Genomic DNA, 18,270 nt, shown 5'->3' with positions numbered 1-18,270 from the left:
ATATATATATATATATACTTTTTCAGATTCTTTTCCATTATAGGTTATTACAAGATATTGAATATAGTTCCCTGTGCTATCTAGTAGGTACTTGTTGTTTATTTTATATATAGTAGTGTGTATCTCTTAACCCCAAATACCTAATTTATCCCCCTCCCCTTTCCCCTTTTGTAACCGTAAGTTTGTTTTGAGTCTGTTTCTGTTTTGTAGATAAGTTCACATGTCTCATTTTTTTTTACATTCCACATATAAGTGATATCATACGGTATTTGTCTTTCTCTGACTTACTTCATTTAATGTGATAATATCTAGGTCCATCCATGTTGCTGCAAACGGCATTATTTCATTATTTTTAATGGCTGAGTAATATTCGTGTGTGTGTGTGTGTGTGTGTGTGTGTGTGTGTGTGTGTACATATATATACCTCAGATTTCATGGTATTTCATTCCTTTCTCTGGGGTATATAACATGATTAATATTTTTACTCTTCTAAGGAATATATATGTTTTGTAGAACTGCATTCCAGAGTGCTTTCAGTATTTTTGCTCTTCACAGTAATGCCACAGCTGTAGAGAATGGTGATCATATAGGCATCAACTTTCCAGAATCCAGGCTGTTCTCTTCAACTGTGCATATATGGAACCTTGTGGTATTAACCTTGTGCATGTCATATTTTGGGGTGACGTTACTTATTAAGGGGAGAAAGGGAAGAGAAAGAGATCATCAATCTCAACCTACTATAACTGAAAACTCAAGACCCTCGCCAAGAATAATGTGTTAGAAGCCAGGGAGGAGGAGGGGGCAAGTCTTGGAGACCATGATTTATATTTTACCGAGATCTCTGAGCTCATACCAAGTTTGTTTTCACCAGCTTAACTTGGAGGTATGCCAGCATCAAGAGCAACCATATCAGCAGTGGCTTCTGTTTCAGCAGAAATTGTCACTCACCTTCTAATTCTACTTTTTAAATAAGGCAACTGGGGTATAGGGAAACAGAAGGCCTTTTCTTAAAACTGTTTAGCAAGTGAATGGCCCCTGAGGGATTGAGATGCTGGTCTCATTTGCTATCTTTCCATATTCTCTCCTTCTATTTCAGCACTAAAGTAACCTACAATGCTGGGGCTAGAAGTTGTAAGCCTGTTTTTAAAAAAAAAGAAATCAGGAAATTGCTGGAATATTTCAAGCATATTTCTTTGGTTAACTTATTTTGAAGTTTTTCTGTGTTCTGTATTTTAGCTGCCCTTATAATTTATCAAAGACAGACTCATTGTTTTGGCAAGTCCCGGCCTGGAAGTCTCCAACAAAAACTCACGGTGCTCCTCTGTCTGAATAGGAATTTTTAGATGCATTTTAGTCTTTGAACTTGAAAATGTATTCTAGATGCAACAGTTTGCTGGGAAATTGAAACAATGCCGTTTATCATACAACAACATTACTCCAGACAGAGAGCTTTTCCATCTCTTCCTTTGTTAATATCCCTCCTACTATATCTTTCAGAGCAGTGTGTGTGTGTGTGTGTGTGTGTGTGTGTGTGTGTGTGTACGTCAAAGGCAAGCCATACCTCTTCAATCTTTCACTGTTTCTGGAATTCTGCATTAGAATTTGCCTCTTTCACTAAGCTTTTTGGCAAAATAAACTAACTTCGTCACTCTTTTCAGAAGTGATCATTATTAATGTTTTATTTTTATAATAATGAGATTATACTGTAAATACTGTTTTAGAAACTTGAAAAAATTAAATTATATATAGCTTTCACTTTCCCTTATTAAATACTCTTTCACATTATTTTTCTTCCAGGCTACCCAATAGTCCATCAAGGGTATGACATATAATTAACCAATCACATTACTGGACATTGTCTCAAATTATTAGCTATTATAAACAATACTGTGTGGATATCTTTTGTGAACACTGAAAATTATTTCATTAGGATAAATTCCCAGAAGTAGAATTGCTGGGTCAAAGACTAGGGTGAAATCAGTTTTACTCCTAATCATTGAGAAATCATAGAGAAATTCAGTTTACCAGTTAGAAGTTCAGGGATTCTCAATAGATTGCTGTTTTTCTCGTCTCAAAAATACGTAAAGGAGGACTTGGTGGTGCAGTGGTTAAGAATCCGCCTGCCAATGCAGGGACACGGGTTCGATCCCTGGTCCGGGAAGATCCCACATGCTGCAGAGCAACTTAACCCGTGCACCACAACTACTGAGCCTGCGCACCTAGAGCCCGTGATCCGCAACAAGAGAAGCCACCACAATGAGAAACCTGTGCACAGCAACGAAGAGTAGCCCCTGCTCACTGCAACTGGAGAAAGCCCGCAACAAGAGAAGCCACCACAATGAGAAGCCTGTGCACAGCAACGAAGAGTAGCCCCCGCTCACTGCAACTGGAGAAAGCCCGCGGGCAGCAATGATGACCCAACGCAGCCATAAATAAATAAATAAATAAATTACTTAAAAAAAAAAAAAGTACATCCTTTATTAAAAAAACAAACAACAAACCTAGAGGGACTTCCCTGGTGGTCCAGTGGTTAAGATTTCATGCTTCTACTGCAGGGGGTGTGGGTTTGATCCCTGGTCAGGGAACTAAGATCCCACATGCTGTGTGGTGCTGCATGGGGGGTTGGGGGTGGTGACACACCTAGAGAATAGGTCACAATATCCAGTGGCCCCTACCTCTCTTGTATGCTGTGAAAATGTGTGCATTTCTTCTCTTTAACCCGGCCACGTCCAAAAGGAAAGGTGCTCCAATCGTTGGAGCTACTGGTGACTCTGAGACTCACCATCTTTGCCAGTGTTGATTGGGGATCATTGTAATGTGGTGGTGTCATTTAATGATGTCCTTGCAGCTGTGTTCTTGGAACTTTCTGGTGAATTTCCCAAGGCTGCTCTACCTCCTCTCAGTGTTATCTCAGATCCCACTCCACCAGGGAAGGACACTAGGTTGTCACTATTACAAATGTTTACCAGAGGGTGGAATGTGCAGGGACTTTTACTTTCTAAACCTAACAATTCTGTAAATTTGAATTATTTACAGCAAGCATATTTTTGTAGTTGGGTGAAAAAAGAACTAAGATGGAGAGAGGCCAGATAACCCAGGTTATTAAATTCGTAAGTTTGATTTTATGCACAATATTAAGTCAGCAGCTCAGGTAGTTGCAGAGGGGTGAATCGAGAGCCAGGTGCCCTGCTGGATTCTTGCTGTGTCTCCAGCCCAGGCTCCGTGCCCTTTTGGCTGGATTTCAGGGCTGGTGGTCAGACCATCTGCCCCCTAAGTGGAGCTGTTGCATGTCACGGGCTATTGGATAATAAATATGGACAGCCTAGCTGTGGTTCAGAATAGTAAATTCAGAATAAAATCTCAATTTAGCCCTCCTTTCCCCTCTGGCCTAAAATACAATAGATCTCTTCTTATGATAATGATGAAATAAAATATTGAAAGTCCAGCTGCTCCAGAGAACATTTACTGCTGTTGGAACTACCAGTGATGAAACATTTTTCATTGTGTTCCCCAAATTTTTGGTAATCAAGTGGGGCCTTTCTAAGTTGTTATATTTACATACTTCTAATCAAGGAAAAATTTGACTTTCCAAAAGCTAGGAATGCTGCTGCAATAAATAGTTTATCATTTAAGGAACAGCAGTGTATACAGTCCTGAGAAGTCTGAGGTCATGTTCAAAAATTAATACATCTCGGGCTTCCCAGGTGGCACAGTGTTTGAGAGTCCGCCTGCCGATGCAGGGGACGTGGGTTCGTGAGCCATGGCCCTTGAGCCTGCGTGTCCGGAGCCTGTGCTCCGCAACGGGAGAGGCCACGACAGTGAGAGGCCCGCGTACCGCAAAAAAAAAAAAAAAAATTAATACATCTCATTATGTATTTAACAATAAATATATAAATAGAACCAGTCCATATTTGCTCATTTTGTTAAAAAGTCAAAAGCTATAAGCAGCCCTGATAAAAGATGTGAGGGTGTAACCTAGTAAGTATAACCCCATTCCCTGTGTGAAAGTAAACACATTCCTTAGTATAGCTCATTTTCTCTGTTTATGACAATTGAGACTCAGCCAGCGGTGTTTTCTTCTTAATATTTGAAATATTAAGGAAAAAGTAATAGCGAATTGAACAGGAAATAGCTACACATTTTGGCCCTGCTAATCATCTAAATATAACTAACTAAATGGATTTTTATCTTTAAACCTGTGAGGATTTAGAAGCATTGGGCTGCAGCTCAGTTTCTAAAATCTTGTTTTCTTTATTTAGAAACTGTAACTCTGACCTTTTAGGCAGCACAGCTTTATTTCCATAGGATGTTGAGTTAGAGGTGTTAAGAATTACTAAGCAGTGAAGTAACGCTTAAGCAATACAGACTTAGGCCTATTTGGATTTATTTGGGGAGATTCCCAAGGATTTGTCAAAGAAATTCTAAAATTTAAATTCAGTCTTTCTGATTGACAGTGAAACTGGTGTAGTTCTTATTTAAAGATGTCTGTGAATTACAGCGTCAGGCAGTTGTGGTCATTCTGGACTTTTTTAGAATGTTATCTCTAAATTCTGTAACTCTGAGTCATTAAAAAAGAAAATCCTCTGACCTTCTCTCTGCCCTACAGTAATATTGCTATAAGATGCGGTATCTTTTATTCTTAGAATGAGAACATGAATGAAAAGAAATAGCTAATGGTCTGGCGGAGAATAGAAATACTATACCTCTTTAAGATAATAGTTGCTATTTTCAGATGGACTTAAAAAGCAAGGAGAAGTGATGCTTCTAATCTTCACGTAGCCTTAGTCGTTAGGAGATACACTCTCGAAAATATCTAGTTACTTAGCGGTTACTTCAAATAAGTTTTTGAAAATACTTTTAAAGATATTTTTAAAAACATATTTGTAGTAATGAGTAACTGACTCAGCACTAGTTTTGGAGAGAGACTCTTGAAGATCCATTGCAAAATAAACATAGCAGCTTAGGAAACAAAAATAGATTTCCATAGTAAATCTTGGTCAGAACAATGGCACATTCCTGGGCCTGGATTCAACAGTGGGTATTAATTCAAAGCAGCTGGATGCTGGGATTGAGAGTAAGATAGTCCTGTCTTCCTGCTGGTGGCCTTGCAGAATCTGATGTGCGACAATATTTTGCTGCTTTTAAATGTTGCTTTATCCTTTCAGTGAGTCAGAGAGAATCTGCAGAGGTACAGAGGCTTTTGCAACCTCAGGTCCAAACTTTTGCTTTCAAGAAAACTCCCAGAGAGATCATGCTTCCTTTACAAAAGGTAGACCCATTCCCTCTGGAGTCTGTTTGTTTTCTTCTACTCAGCTCACTTTCCGGGCTGGATTTTATCCATGTTCTTCCTTATCTCAGTTTCTTCCATAGTTTACTGGTCACCTAGTTACATTTCAGGAATGCATTGTGCAGGGCACTGTGAAACTATTATGAATTAATATTAATTATGAATTAATTATTAATAGTTTAATTATTATGAATTAATATTGATAGTTTAATTAATATAAAACTATTATGAATTAATGTTAATAAAAGAAGTTATATAGCCAAAGCAAAAACATGATTAGAGATTCTGGGGAGTTCAGAGGTTAGAGGGTGACGACCACTTCCAATCAGATGGTGATGGGGTACCTCTGGCAGGCTCACCTCCCGTTCTCATGAGTAAAATATTCCATGGTCGTTATGATGGCCTGATTGTCAGGAAACATTAATCTGCTTATGTGGGCTGTGTGTGTGTGTGTGTGTGTATACACACATAAGTGCATATTTAATGATGACATTCTGATCTCTGTTTCAGAACTAAGCTATTTTAAGTTTTCACCAAATTAGAATCATTTCTGCAAAATAAATAAGGAGACTGTCCATCTTGCTACTCTCCTTACAAAAGAGATGACGGAACCTCCCTCCCCTGGGATTTTTCTGAGACTTTTTTTTCTGAGGAAGTTTTGTAAATGAAAGAGAGAATTTTTTAGAAATGGGAGGTCTACCTGGGAATTTCCTTGTATGTTTTTTTTTTTCCCCCATCGTCATAATAGAGTGAGAAATGATAAAATTCTAGGTAATTGAAAGAGTTAAAAGGATTTTTGAGTTGGTTGCATCAGGGGAAACAGATGGAGTGCACGCAGGTGGGGAGGCTACTATTTAAGTGGAGGAGGGTTACTGTGTGTTGGAAAGGCATGGATTTTGCGGGGTAGCTGGGGACTCAACATGCTGGGGACTAGCTTACGTATTTGCTAGTGAACACAGTAAAGCGGAAGCCAGAGCGTATGGTCAGGAAGGGAGTTAACAGTCTGCTGACAAAGAGGAAGAAGGCAGCAGCTGAACTAACTGAGGGGAGGTGAGAAGTTGGTAAATTGGTTTTGAGGTACCTAAAGGTCTTAAGAAACTAGGAAGCCTCAGGTAATAAGGAAATCAGTTTGGAAATATTAATATTGTTCCCTGCATTTTGGAAGTGTTTACGTATGAACAGAGAAGAAAATAAAGGAAGCAGCTCTGAATGATCACCTCGGGCTTTCACGGATACACAGATGAGCGAAGCATATCAAGGAAGTGAAATCAGGTTAAGCCTTCAAGTCACAGAGGCAGGAAACCAACGAAGGACATGGAGCTGCGAAGAAACCGATCTGGTACCAGTGATCAGACAGACAGTGGGACAAATGACTCCAGCCTTTCGTGTTGGCATTTGAACGGTTCTTTGTTTTTTTCTTTTTCTTTTTTTAAGCAGTTAGGTTCAGTAAAACAAGACAAAACAACAAACAAAAGTTGCCTTGGGTATGTTGGAACAAGGCCCTTTTCCTGTTGTGTTCTTGGTTCAGTGTGGTAAGTTTGCCCAGTATACAGGCCAAGCCATCTCTTCATCTGGCAGGGGGTAGTTGTTGCCCTGCACGGACCTCAGATTGTCTTAGAGATTCATGAGATGGTATTATCAAGGCGCCTCCAAGGTGCTGGAGGAATCTGAGGAGCTGTTACCAGCATAACAATCTCTGCTATTTGTGGAGGACTTTCGACTTGACAGACATTCTTGTTTGAACTTTCAAATCGATTCTGCAGCTTGTCACTAAGAGCCCCTTTCTTGCCTGTGTGTAATTAGCCAAAAAATGAATGAGAAGAGAGAAACAAATGTATGAATTCTATTATTATTTAGGAGAAAAGCAATGCAGTAAAACACAAAATAGCACGTGCGTGCACACACACACACACACACACACACATAAAAAGCACAAAGGAAAAAAAACACATAAAAAAATAAAAGCACATAAAAAAAAAGCACAAAGAGAGCAACATACTTACTGCTTCTTTAAAGTATATTCTGAAAATAAACATAGTGGGGAGTTTTAGAAAGGTCCCTTTAGATCAGTGGTTCATGTACCTGTTTTAAAAATATTTATTTATTTATTTTTAGCTGCTTTGGGTCTTCACTGCTGTGCACAGGCTTCCTCTAGTTGTGGCGATCGGGGGCTACTCTTCGTTGTGGTGCGCGGACTTCTCATTGTGGCAGCTTCTCTTGTTGCAGAGCACGGGCTCTAGGCGCGCAGGCTTCAGTAGTTGTGGCTCATGGGCTTAGTTGCTCCGCGATATGTGGGATCTTCCTGGACCAGGGATCACACTCGTGTCCCCTGTATTGGCAGGCGGATTCTCAACCACTGCACCACCAGGGAAGCCCCCGATATGCCTTTTTAATTCATGAATTCCGTTGAGAATTGGATTAAAAAATTTATAGCTCGCCCGTCCCCTCCTCAGGATATAAAAAATATGATCAGCGGTTCCCATAAGGGAACCTAAATCTAGGTAACATAAATGTGCGAATTGGGCCAAGTGCAGACAATAAAGAATGTTGGCACATGTTGTCAAACTAGAAAGTAATGCCAAGTTAAGACAATAGAGAATGTTGGTGTTTGTGAAAAATTAGGGTGCACATCCTTGCCTAAAGTAAATTCAAATTCTAAATAATTTCTTTCTCCTTTTTTTTTCAAAAAAAATTGAACTGCAGTTGATTTATAATATTGTGTTAGTTTCAGGTGTACAACATAGTGATTCAGTATTTTTGCAGACTATACTCCACTACAGGTTATTACAAGATAATGGCCATAATTCCCTGTACTATACAGTATATCCTTGTTGCTTATCTATTATAAATATAGTAGCTTGTATCATTAATCCCATACCCCTAATTTGTCCCTTTCCCCTTTGGTAACCACAAGTTTGTTTTCCAGCTGTGAGTCTGATATTCATTTGTACTATTTTTTTTAGATTCCACGTGTAAGTGATCTCATACAGTATTTGTCTTTCTCTGTCTGAGTTATTTCACTAAGCATAATATTCTCTAGGGTCATCCATGTTGCCACAAATGTCAGTATTTTATTCTTTTTTATATCTTAGTAATATTCCATTGTGTGTGTATATGTGTGTGTGTGTGTGTGTGTGTGTGTGTGTGTGTCACATCTTCCTAATCCAGTCATCTGTTGATAGACACCTGGGTTGCTTTCATGTCTTGGCTATTGTAAATAGTGCTGCTATGAACATTGGGGTGCATGTATCTTTTCGAATTAATGTTTTCATTTTTTTTCTGGATATATACACAAGAGTGGAATTGCTGGATCATATGGTAGTTTTATTTTTAGTTTTTTGAGGAACCTCTATATTGTTTTCCATAGGGGCTGCACCAATTTCCACCAATAGTGTACAAGGGTTCACTTTTCTCTACATCCTAACCAACATTTGTTATTTGTAGACTTTTTCCTGATAGCCATTTTGACAGGTGTGAGGTGATATTTCACTGTTGTTTTGACTTGCATTTCTGTAATAATTAGTGATGTCGAGCATCTTTTCATGCGCCTGTTGGCCATCTATGTGTCTTCTTTGGAGTAATGTCTTTTCAGGTCTTCTGCCCATTTTTGGATTGGATTGTTTAAACAATTGCTTTTTAAAACAGCACCTGCTAAATACAACAAATGGGAGGTAAATTTGATCCCCCAGTTCCTCCAGTTTGCAATCCTAGGCTTTTACTTATTATGTGTAAACATGGGGGTATTCTCATTTTTTGCCCTAAGGCACGACAACAAGCTCAAATGCGTCACCAAATGGCAGAGGACAGCAAAGCAGATTACTCATCAATTCTTCAGAAATTCAACCACGAGCAGCATGAATATTACCATACTCACATTCCCAATATCTTTCAGGTAAGGAGTTCAGATCTCTCACATTTGCTTTGCTTAGAAAAATGTTGCCTTGGAATCATGATTTCTGGGCTTATATTCTAAGTATGTATATAATTCTAAGTTTCCTCTAATTCAAATCATTTTTTAAAACATTCAGATCAAGCACTGACTGACATTAAGATGAAATATAACATGAATCTCAAGATTAATCAATAGCCTTTGCAAACTTCCTTGGTTTGCCCCTGCAGCCATTCTTGGTCGGTCTTAGAACTGTGATTCTCAGATTAACACTCTTTTTGCTAAAAGGACCATTCTGGTTACAAAAATTCCAACTTAACCTTTAGGAATCTAAGCAGCATTGAGACAGTTGTAGGATTTGAATAGATGACAGTTCTTTCCTTTGGATTGTTTTTCTTTTGGCTACTTTAGGTTGTCAAAAATAGTATGAGAAAAGATACATACGTTCCCACTCTGGGAATTTTTTACAACTTAAAGTCCAACTGTAGAAAAAATAATAAATATTTGTGTCATAGTGTCTACACAGCAAACAAGAACCTCCAGCTTGTAGAAGGCAGGTATACTAGTTAATGTAAGCCTGTGTTGGGTCAAGGCAGTTAACCAAATACCATACTTTCGGTAAAGGATAAAGCAGTGTCTCAAAGATGGAGGAGATGTTTAAAATCTAATACCAAATGGTGTTAATAGTAAAACTACTTGAGTTTCGGGTTCTTACTGAAATTGGAATGGAGTCGTGTAAAGTGTACATTTAGGCAGCCCAGCAATTCATAAAATAGGTGTCCAGCTGGCTCAGGTAGAGGCACAAGAAATTTACGGTTGCTGTAACTCTAACCTTTTTATAGGCCTGTTTCCCGCCTAGAGAATTTTTTAGAGGTAACAGTGCTGCCAAAAAACAACTTCCTTAAGTAACAGTGGACCAAATTGGGGCTTCCTTGGTGGCGTAGTGGTTAAGAATCTGCCTGCCAATGCAGGGGACACGGGTTCGAGCCCTGGTCTGGGAAGATCCCACATGTCGCAGAGCAACTAAGCCCGAGTGCTACAACTACTGAGCCTGCACTCTAAAGCCCACGAGCCACAACTACTGAAGCCCGTGTGCCTAGAGCCCGTGCTCCGCAACCAGAGAAGCCACCGCAATGAGAAGCCCGCGCATCACAACGAAGAGTAGCCCCCACTCGCCACAACTAGAGAAAGCCCGCACGCAGCAACAAAGACCCAACATAGCCAAAATTTAATTAATTAATTTTTTAAAAACCCAGAAAGCAGTGGACCAAATTAATTTTATGCAAATTCTAATGTTTCAGAAAATACAAGAGATGGAGGAACGGAGGATAGTGAGAATTGGAGAATCAGTGAAGACGTATGCAGAGCTGGATCGGCAGGTGATTCCAATCATCGGGAAGTGCTTGGATGGAATAGTAAAGGCAGCCGAGTCAATTGATCCGCAAAATGTAAGTACTGTAGTTTGGACTTAATTTATAACTAAGAGTTTGCGGTCCCATTATTTCCCTGCCCCTTTCCACAGTGACCATATTTAATCACCTGAAAGTAGTTGCTTTCAGTGGTCACAAATACTTTTCAACAGTAGCAGCACCATTTTAAGAGTTTTTTAATTCAGCCTTCTGTGTTTTGGATTAGTATAGTCACTGGCACACTTAGGATTGTAGAGCTGAACCTGCTAGTATAGGTTTAGGTTCATATAACAATGGCAATAGTGTCTTAAGGTGGTTTCTTTTTCCTTCCATGTAAAGATGTCTAGAGGCAAGAGGGTCCAACCATGGTATAGGCAGATGGTCCGCAACTTCTCAGCGACCCAGGCTTCTCCTAGTTCACAGCTTTCGATGATATGACTTTCAAATTCAATATGGCTTCTGTAGCTCCAACCATCACATCCAAATTCCAGAAAATGTTATATAGAGAAGGGCCCATGCCATCTCTCGAAAGAGGCTTCCTAAAATTGCTCCCTGTACTTCTGCCTACATCTCAAGAGATCTCAGAGGTCAAAACTTAAGGGCCACCTCCTGCTGTACAAAAGACTGGGGAGTGAAGCCTTTTTGCTGGGTGGCCATGTGCCTGACTTAAAATCAGGGTTCTTGTTACTAAGAAGGAAGGGTGATTGGCTATTGCAAGACAATTGATGCCTATGGCACACCTACAAAATCGGTGTAAACTGAAATAGCTACGGCAAATTAAAATGTGGGCTCACTGTAGGAAGTTGAGATTTTTCCAAATTGTCTTCTCTAGTAGTTTTTCTTTTTTAAGATTTATTTATTTACTTTATATTTATTTTTGGCTGCATTGGGTCTTCGTTGCTGCACGTGGGCTTTCTCTAGTTGCGGCAAGCGGGGGCTACTCTTCATTGCAGTGAGCGGGCTTCTCATTGCGGTGGCTTCTCTTGTTGCGGAACACGGGCTCTAGGCACGTGGGCTCAGTAGTTGTGGCTCGCAGGCTCTAGAGCGCGGGCTCAGTAGTTGTGGTGCACGGGCTTAGTTGTTTCACGGCATGTGGGATCTTCCCGGACCAAGGCTCGAACCCATGTCCCCTGCCTTGGCAGGTGGATCCTTAGCCACTGCGCCACCAGGGAAGTCCCATCTAGTAGATTTTTTAAATCAGATGATCATTGAGTTAGAAAGTTATTACAAATCACATGTGCTTTTGTAACAGTTTAACTATACATCTATCTATCTATCTTTGACACGATAGTTGTCATTTCCTTACACATTGGTCTTCACCGCCTGACCCCAAGAAGATTCTGATCTCAAAGTTCCTAGCAGGGTGCACACTACAGAGTAGGCAGCAGTTCACTGATTTATTCAGCAAACATTTATTGCACCATTATCACCGGACACCATCTAGGTACTAGGGACACAGTGGAAGAAAAACAGAAGGGAGCTTACATTCTAGTAGAGGAGAGACTGTGAACAAATATATACATAAAGAAAAATTATTCAATAAATTCATATCTTTGAATCACAATTAACCAAAGAAATCAGAGAGATTATCTACTCTTTGCTTTGACTTTGTGTATGCCAAATTGCTTTAAGACCTTCTGATGAGAACCAGTTTTTGTACTACTGTATTTTTCAAGGGAATTGCATAATAAATGGCCCAATTTTTCTGCTTTCAGCAAAGTCATTCTTAATTAATATTTGTTTCTGTAAATGTAGAAAAATGGTTAATTATTAAAAGTATCTTCAAATCTCAGCTAGACATGTAGCTTTACAAATTATTCTTTCTAATGATGAAAATATTACTAGAAAATCTATTATTAATCAATATAACTTATTTAGAATATCATCTGTATGAGGTCATCATAGTTCATTGTGTATAATGATGCACATAGTTCACTGTGCATGCATTTGAACGTATTTGTGTGTGATGGGTGTAATTTCAGGATTCACAGCTGGCCATAGAAGCTTATAAGTCCGGTTTTGAGCCGCCTGGAGACCTTGAATTTGAGGATTACACTCAGCCAATGAAGCGCACTGTGTCAGATAACAGCCTTTCGAATTCCAGAGGAGAAGGCAAATCAGAGCTCAAATTTGGTGGCAAATCCAAAGGAAAGTTATGGCCATTCATCAAAAAAAATAAGGTACTGATGGCTGGACCCAGTGTGAAATGAGTGTTATAAAGTGTGGAGATGTTCACTTTATCTTTTAGTCTTAAAGGAACGAAGATTTTAAGCTTGTTTCAGAATGCAAAAAAAAAAAAAAAAAAAGCTAGTGTGCTATTTTATTTTAAGACAGTATCTCTCTTTGGTGATGGTACCTTGGACATGGCCATTTGTCTTATTTCAGACGCATTATCACCTGCACCATGTCACCCACACTAACAGATTACTGACCTCTGGCTGTTTTGCATCATGCCTTTCACTCCCAAGTCTCCTAGATTGCTGGTTACCTGGGCTGGGAGAAGGAAAATTGTACAACATTTCTATAACCATGTATCAGCATATTTAATTGAAGTTGTTTCCATGGGTTAATAACTTGGTTTCCAACTCATGTTAACATATGTATCCATGAACATTTTTCATTTTCTTTTTATAGTGTGATACGTAAGTGCATGACAGCATTAACATAGGCATAAAGTATGATCAAGGCGACGTGACTGCTTTAACCTTAGAATAATTTAATACTTCAAGACTGTCTTTGCTGTTTTCACAACCTTAGCATTTAAGGACTTTCATTTTCTCCCATCAAGCTGTGTTAGTTTAGGTGGTTTAGAAATATTTACCCTTCTGGCTTACACTGGTTTAGAGTAACTAGTTAGAACGGTAGTTTGCATGTGAGAGTCTGCATGAGCTTCTTGTCAGATATTTCTTGCTATTCTCCTGTTGCTTTACTTACTAAAACTCCCACTTCCATCATATTCTCATTTAACATATCCTTACATATTTTCTTTTGGACCATGGCCCAAATATTTAATTGTTTGTGTTTGACTTGCTTTGGGTTTCAAATATTATTTGATGCTTATTTTTGTTTTGTGTCTTATCTTCTTGTTTCTGATTTTTTACTCTGTCACTGCTCCGTCTCTTACACGTAGCTTATGTCCCTTTTAACATCCCCCCATCAGCCTCCCCCACCTCCCCCTGCCTCTGCCTCACCCTCTGCTGTTCCCAACGGCCCCCAGTCTCCCAAGCAGCAAAAGGAACCCCTCTCCCATCGCTTCAACGAGTTCATGACCTCCAAACCCAAAATCCACTGCTTCAGGAGTCTAAAGCGTGGGGTAAGTTCTGCTCTGGAATCCTGTCTCTCTTGTGCGCTTTGGTTGCATGTTTTGTTCTGCATAACTTATTTTGTTTGTGAATGACTCCATTGTGTTTTCCCATAACATAAAACGATAAGAACCTATGATTCATTATAGCCGGAAAGAAGAAGCGACACAGAGAGAGGAAAGAAGGAAGGAAGCAGGACGGGTGGGGGAGGGGTGGGGAGCCAGCCACCCCAGAGTTCTTTTTGTCTGTAGCACATTTTGGATGGACCTTTCTCCGTTTCCCTTTTGAAACATCTAAGTCATTAATATTTTACCTTGATTTTACCAAAAAAGGAAATTTAGATTTCGTTTCTAAAGCTAGCAACATTTGAGGCTTTGGAAATCACTGTATAGTCAGAAAATATTTGCTTAATAATTACTGAAACAATGTGTAGTGAGGGTACTTTTCTCTGAGCTATGCCTCAGGGTTTGAGGTGAAATAGTATGGGTTACAGCAGTTTCTTTCGCTATTTTGGTGATGTACAAGGTGTTGATTAAATATCTGATAACAGACTGACTGCAAAAAGGCCTAATGCAGTATTTATCTTAAAGGGGGAAATGATAGCGGCTCACATTTACTGAGTGCTTGTCATTTGCCAGACTCTGTTCTATGCGCTCATTTACTTTTTTCAACCACCCTATGAACCTAGGTACTAAGAGTTCTTTATTTTACTGATAAGAAAACTGGTGCATACAAAGATGAAGTTAGGAAGATGTAGAGCCAGGATTTAAAGCCAGGGAGCCTGCTTATGATCTGAGATTCTATGAGTCCATACTCAGGGAGAATCTATTATACCATGATTGACTCATAAGTGGATGTTATTTAGACTCAGGTTTGCCATCCTAATTAAGATCGCATGTGCTTAAGTCACAGGGTTTTATGGAATTGATCAGCAATCCAAAGTAGATACCAGTTTGGTTTTTTAGAAAAAGATTGGAACAAGGTCATTCCTAGCCTCCTGAATAAACCTAAATGGTCAGTCTAGTCTAAGCCATCCCCAGATATTCTTTATAATGAATAATGAGTAAACAAACATTAAGTGCATTAACATATCCAGTAAGGTTTTCTTTTGTCCTGTCCTGTGGGAGTTGAAATATAGTTGTAGTGGGATGTGTTCTTGTACAAATATAATTTTTACTTTTCCCTTCCTCTGTGTAAAAAAGTTGTAAATATAGTAGATAGCTACACTGTTACCTTTTAAAATAAGGGACAAAAACCTCATTTCTTTATATGCAGAGTTCCTTTAGTAATGGAATCTCAAAGTTTTATGCAAAGAATGTAGTTGGTGGAATTATCTTGTTTTAAGGTTACCCAGCATAGCCAGGTTAAGAATTCGAATTTAATTTCCTAAAGATTTCAAGAGAGGTCTTGTTGGAAGGCAGAATATAGCTTCAAAAGTGGATGATGAATGGTGTTGAGTTCTATAATTAGATCTCCATTATGCTGGCTTTTAGAATTCTCCATCCATGTCTGCTCCTTGTTCACCGAAGAATTTTCAACATATGACTATGTGTCACTATACTAGACTATAGACTATAAAATTTTACATTAACTGTAAATCAGTTACCCCATCTCTGCTGCTTCCAAAACCTTCACACAGCACTCATTTATTATATTTATACAAATATCTCTGCATTGTCTTTTGGAATCTCATAATGAAGGATGTTGAATATTCATGATTGTTTACCATTTGTGTATGTATCTATTCCACTGTTCTCTCAACATCACAATCTGTTGGCCGCAAATGGTTTCTGAATCATGTTTCATGGCATTCTCTAAATGTTTAGGAAGAGACCAAGAATGTCAGTAATCAATAAGTGTAAGAAAAGATGGCTAGGAAAGAATTAACACTTGAAAACAAAAACAGTGAAATGAGAAACAGGTTATTCTGATTAATTAAAGGAACCCTATCCCATTTAAAAAAAAATAGCAAAAATAAATTTTATTTCTTACACCTCAAATCTGTGCTCAGCAAACTTCTATTTTTTTTAAAAAAAATTCCTAAACGGTGAGTGTGTTTTCAAGAATACACACACACACACACACACACACACACACACACACACACACACACACACACTAGAAGCATCAGTAAATAAATAGAAACATATTTTTGCTTCCCTCATTTTTAGTTGATCTGTTTTTAGGATCAGATTTGATGTACTTTTCTTCAGGAGGTAGCAGGTGCAGAAAAAAAAAAAAAAGGAAAGGAAATACATCATAGAAGTAAATGAGGAAGTTTAAAAAAATCTGAAGTTTAGGGAAATAAATTTGATTTTAAAGCAATTTCAAAACTGAAGGTACATATGGTTTAACAGGATCCATGGCTAAAATGATGCAGTCCTTGCTCCTTCATTCATTCTACTTTTTAACTTTAAGACTGTTGCACCAAAGATAGGAAAAGGATTCTAGGAGAATAACAAATCTGTTATTTTAATGTCTTTTGTTTTATCATATTCTGCAGCTTTCAGATCCAGATTTTAATCATTTGTTTCTATTATCAGAATGTATAAATCCTATGCAAACGTTTCTTCGCATAAATAATTTTGTTTCTGAAGAGCTAAGTAGGATAAAATATTTTTTGTTGTAAATCATTCACATTTGTAAGCAAATGTCTCATTGAACATCTTTAAAGATTGGCATGCCACCATTATTAACCATTATTTCACCTTTACTGAAGTCAAGGAAAAATGAAGCTAGATTGTGTGTTCTCAATTTGCAGTCTACAAAGTAACTTTATTGTCTTAACATTTCTTTTTCTGGTGTGAGCAAGGGGCTTCTAAATCTACAATATGGACGTATTTTCCCCACGTTTTAGAGTTAATTGTACGGAAAAATACCATTATAGTTCATCAAAAGATTTTGAAAATCCCTACCAATTGTTTGGCAGATGTAACAATCTTCTGGTTACTTTCATTTTATTTATTTTACCTTGTTCTCTTGCTGATTATTGGCAGACTCAGTCTCTTTGTTTTCACAAAGAACTCATGAAGAGGACGATAGGGAAACCCACGTATGCTTTTGAAGCTAGGGATTATGTTGTAAGTTAACCTGTGACGGCTAGGTCATACGGTCACGGCACAGGCACTAACCCCTGTGACAGCACCAAGACTGGGGACCCAGATGCTCTCTGACCCGGACACTGGGAAAAGCCTCACTGTATCGATCCAACCACACAGGCTTCTTCTTCCGGAAAAGTTACATGGAAAAAGGAACCAAACTATCAAACTTCCTAAAAATGTCAGTGAGCTGATCTCGTGTTTTTCCCCTTTTCATTGATTGGGATTGCCGTCTGAGCTGTTGTCACTGGGTATGATTTTACGGCAGAATTTCACCCCTAAAAGGCAGCTGGTCACGGGAGAATGACACTCTCGCAGACGGCAGCGTGTAGCACGCTTACCCACACCCACGTCTGAAACAGATGGATCCGTGGATCCGTAAGGGTCAACCAAAAAAATCAATGAAGCCTGAGCAAGGTCATAGAGCAGTGAAATGACTTGCCGTGGACCTTAAACCAGATACTTATATATTCGTGTTCACTGTCCCCTTTCTTTGTACTTGAGGTTAGTACCTGTGACGGCCCAATAACACATGGATCCGCCAGCTCTGTGTGCCCTCATGTGTTATTGACACTCGTGGCTCCCCAGGCTCCGTAATTGTTGCCTGAAACTGACAGCTTTTTAGTTCTTCAGGTGTCTTGCAATGCACTTAATGCAACCTTTAAAAGTATTCTCTTGGCAGATGATTCAGTTTCCAATTTGAAATGATCTAACTGGCTGGCTTACAGCTTAAGACCAAACACCAGTTTATAATTGTTAAAAAGGATACCATATACTGTGATGGCACTTCTTGTAGATTATCCATCACTGTTCACTTCAGAAAACTGAATTTGTCTGAGAATTCGATATTGCCTATCTCTATTGGGATTTGTTCTCAATCCTAATGACTTGTTTTTATTACGAAGTGGTTATATTCCTATGCTCTTAGTTTTGATGTTGGAATTCTGTTTTTGGAACGCTTAAGAAAGAATATATTACTTGAAGCAACAGAAGCAGCAAGTAGAAAGCAGATAGAGTGCCGCGTTCAAATCAGCGACATTTATACAGTCATGTCTGAGAAACATTTGTACATGGTCATATGCTTTGCAGGGAAGATATTTGCAAAGTTTTCTGCTGTGCACCATAAGTGTTGTCTGTAAAGAACTCAAATTGTGATGAACAGATCTGTGCTAAAGTTTACAGGAGGGGCTCAAGGCATTCATGTAGGTTGCCTACGTGAGAGTGGCCATGCATATGACTGTACCTGTTTCCCCCAAAGTTTTGTCTTGCTCCTTCTTTCCCTTAA

The 18,270-nt window shown here is 38.8% G+C and overlaps 1 protein-coding gene across 1 annotated transcript in view; it reads left to right on the top strand.

The window, feature by feature from the left end:
• FNBP1 (formin binding protein 1) overlaps positions 1-18,270 on the top strand; it is a 71,171-nt gene that overhangs the window by 34,351 nt on the left and 18,550 nt on the right. The window contains exons 5-8 of the mRNA XM_007471822.1: positions 9,051-9,179; positions 10,478-10,624; positions 12,568-12,765; positions 13,716-13,898. Coding sequence (XP_007471884.1) covers positions 9,051-9,179; positions 10,478-10,624; positions 12,568-12,765; positions 13,716-13,898 — 657 coding nt within the window. The remainder of the gene's footprint in view (positions 1-9,050; positions 9,180-10,477; positions 10,625-12,567; positions 12,766-13,715; positions 13,899-18,270) is intronic.

Source organism: Lipotes vexillifer, unplaced genomic scaffold (assembly GCF_000442215.2).
Source record: "Lipotes vexillifer unplaced genomic scaffold, Lipotes_vexillifer_v1.1 scaffold98, whole genome shotgun sequence".
NCBI classification, from domain to species: Eukaryota; Metazoa; Chordata; class Mammalia; order Artiodactyla; family Lipotidae; genus Lipotes; species Lipotes vexillifer.
Note: the sequence above shows the minus strand (reverse complement) of the source record. Positions and strands in the feature narration are given on the sequence as shown.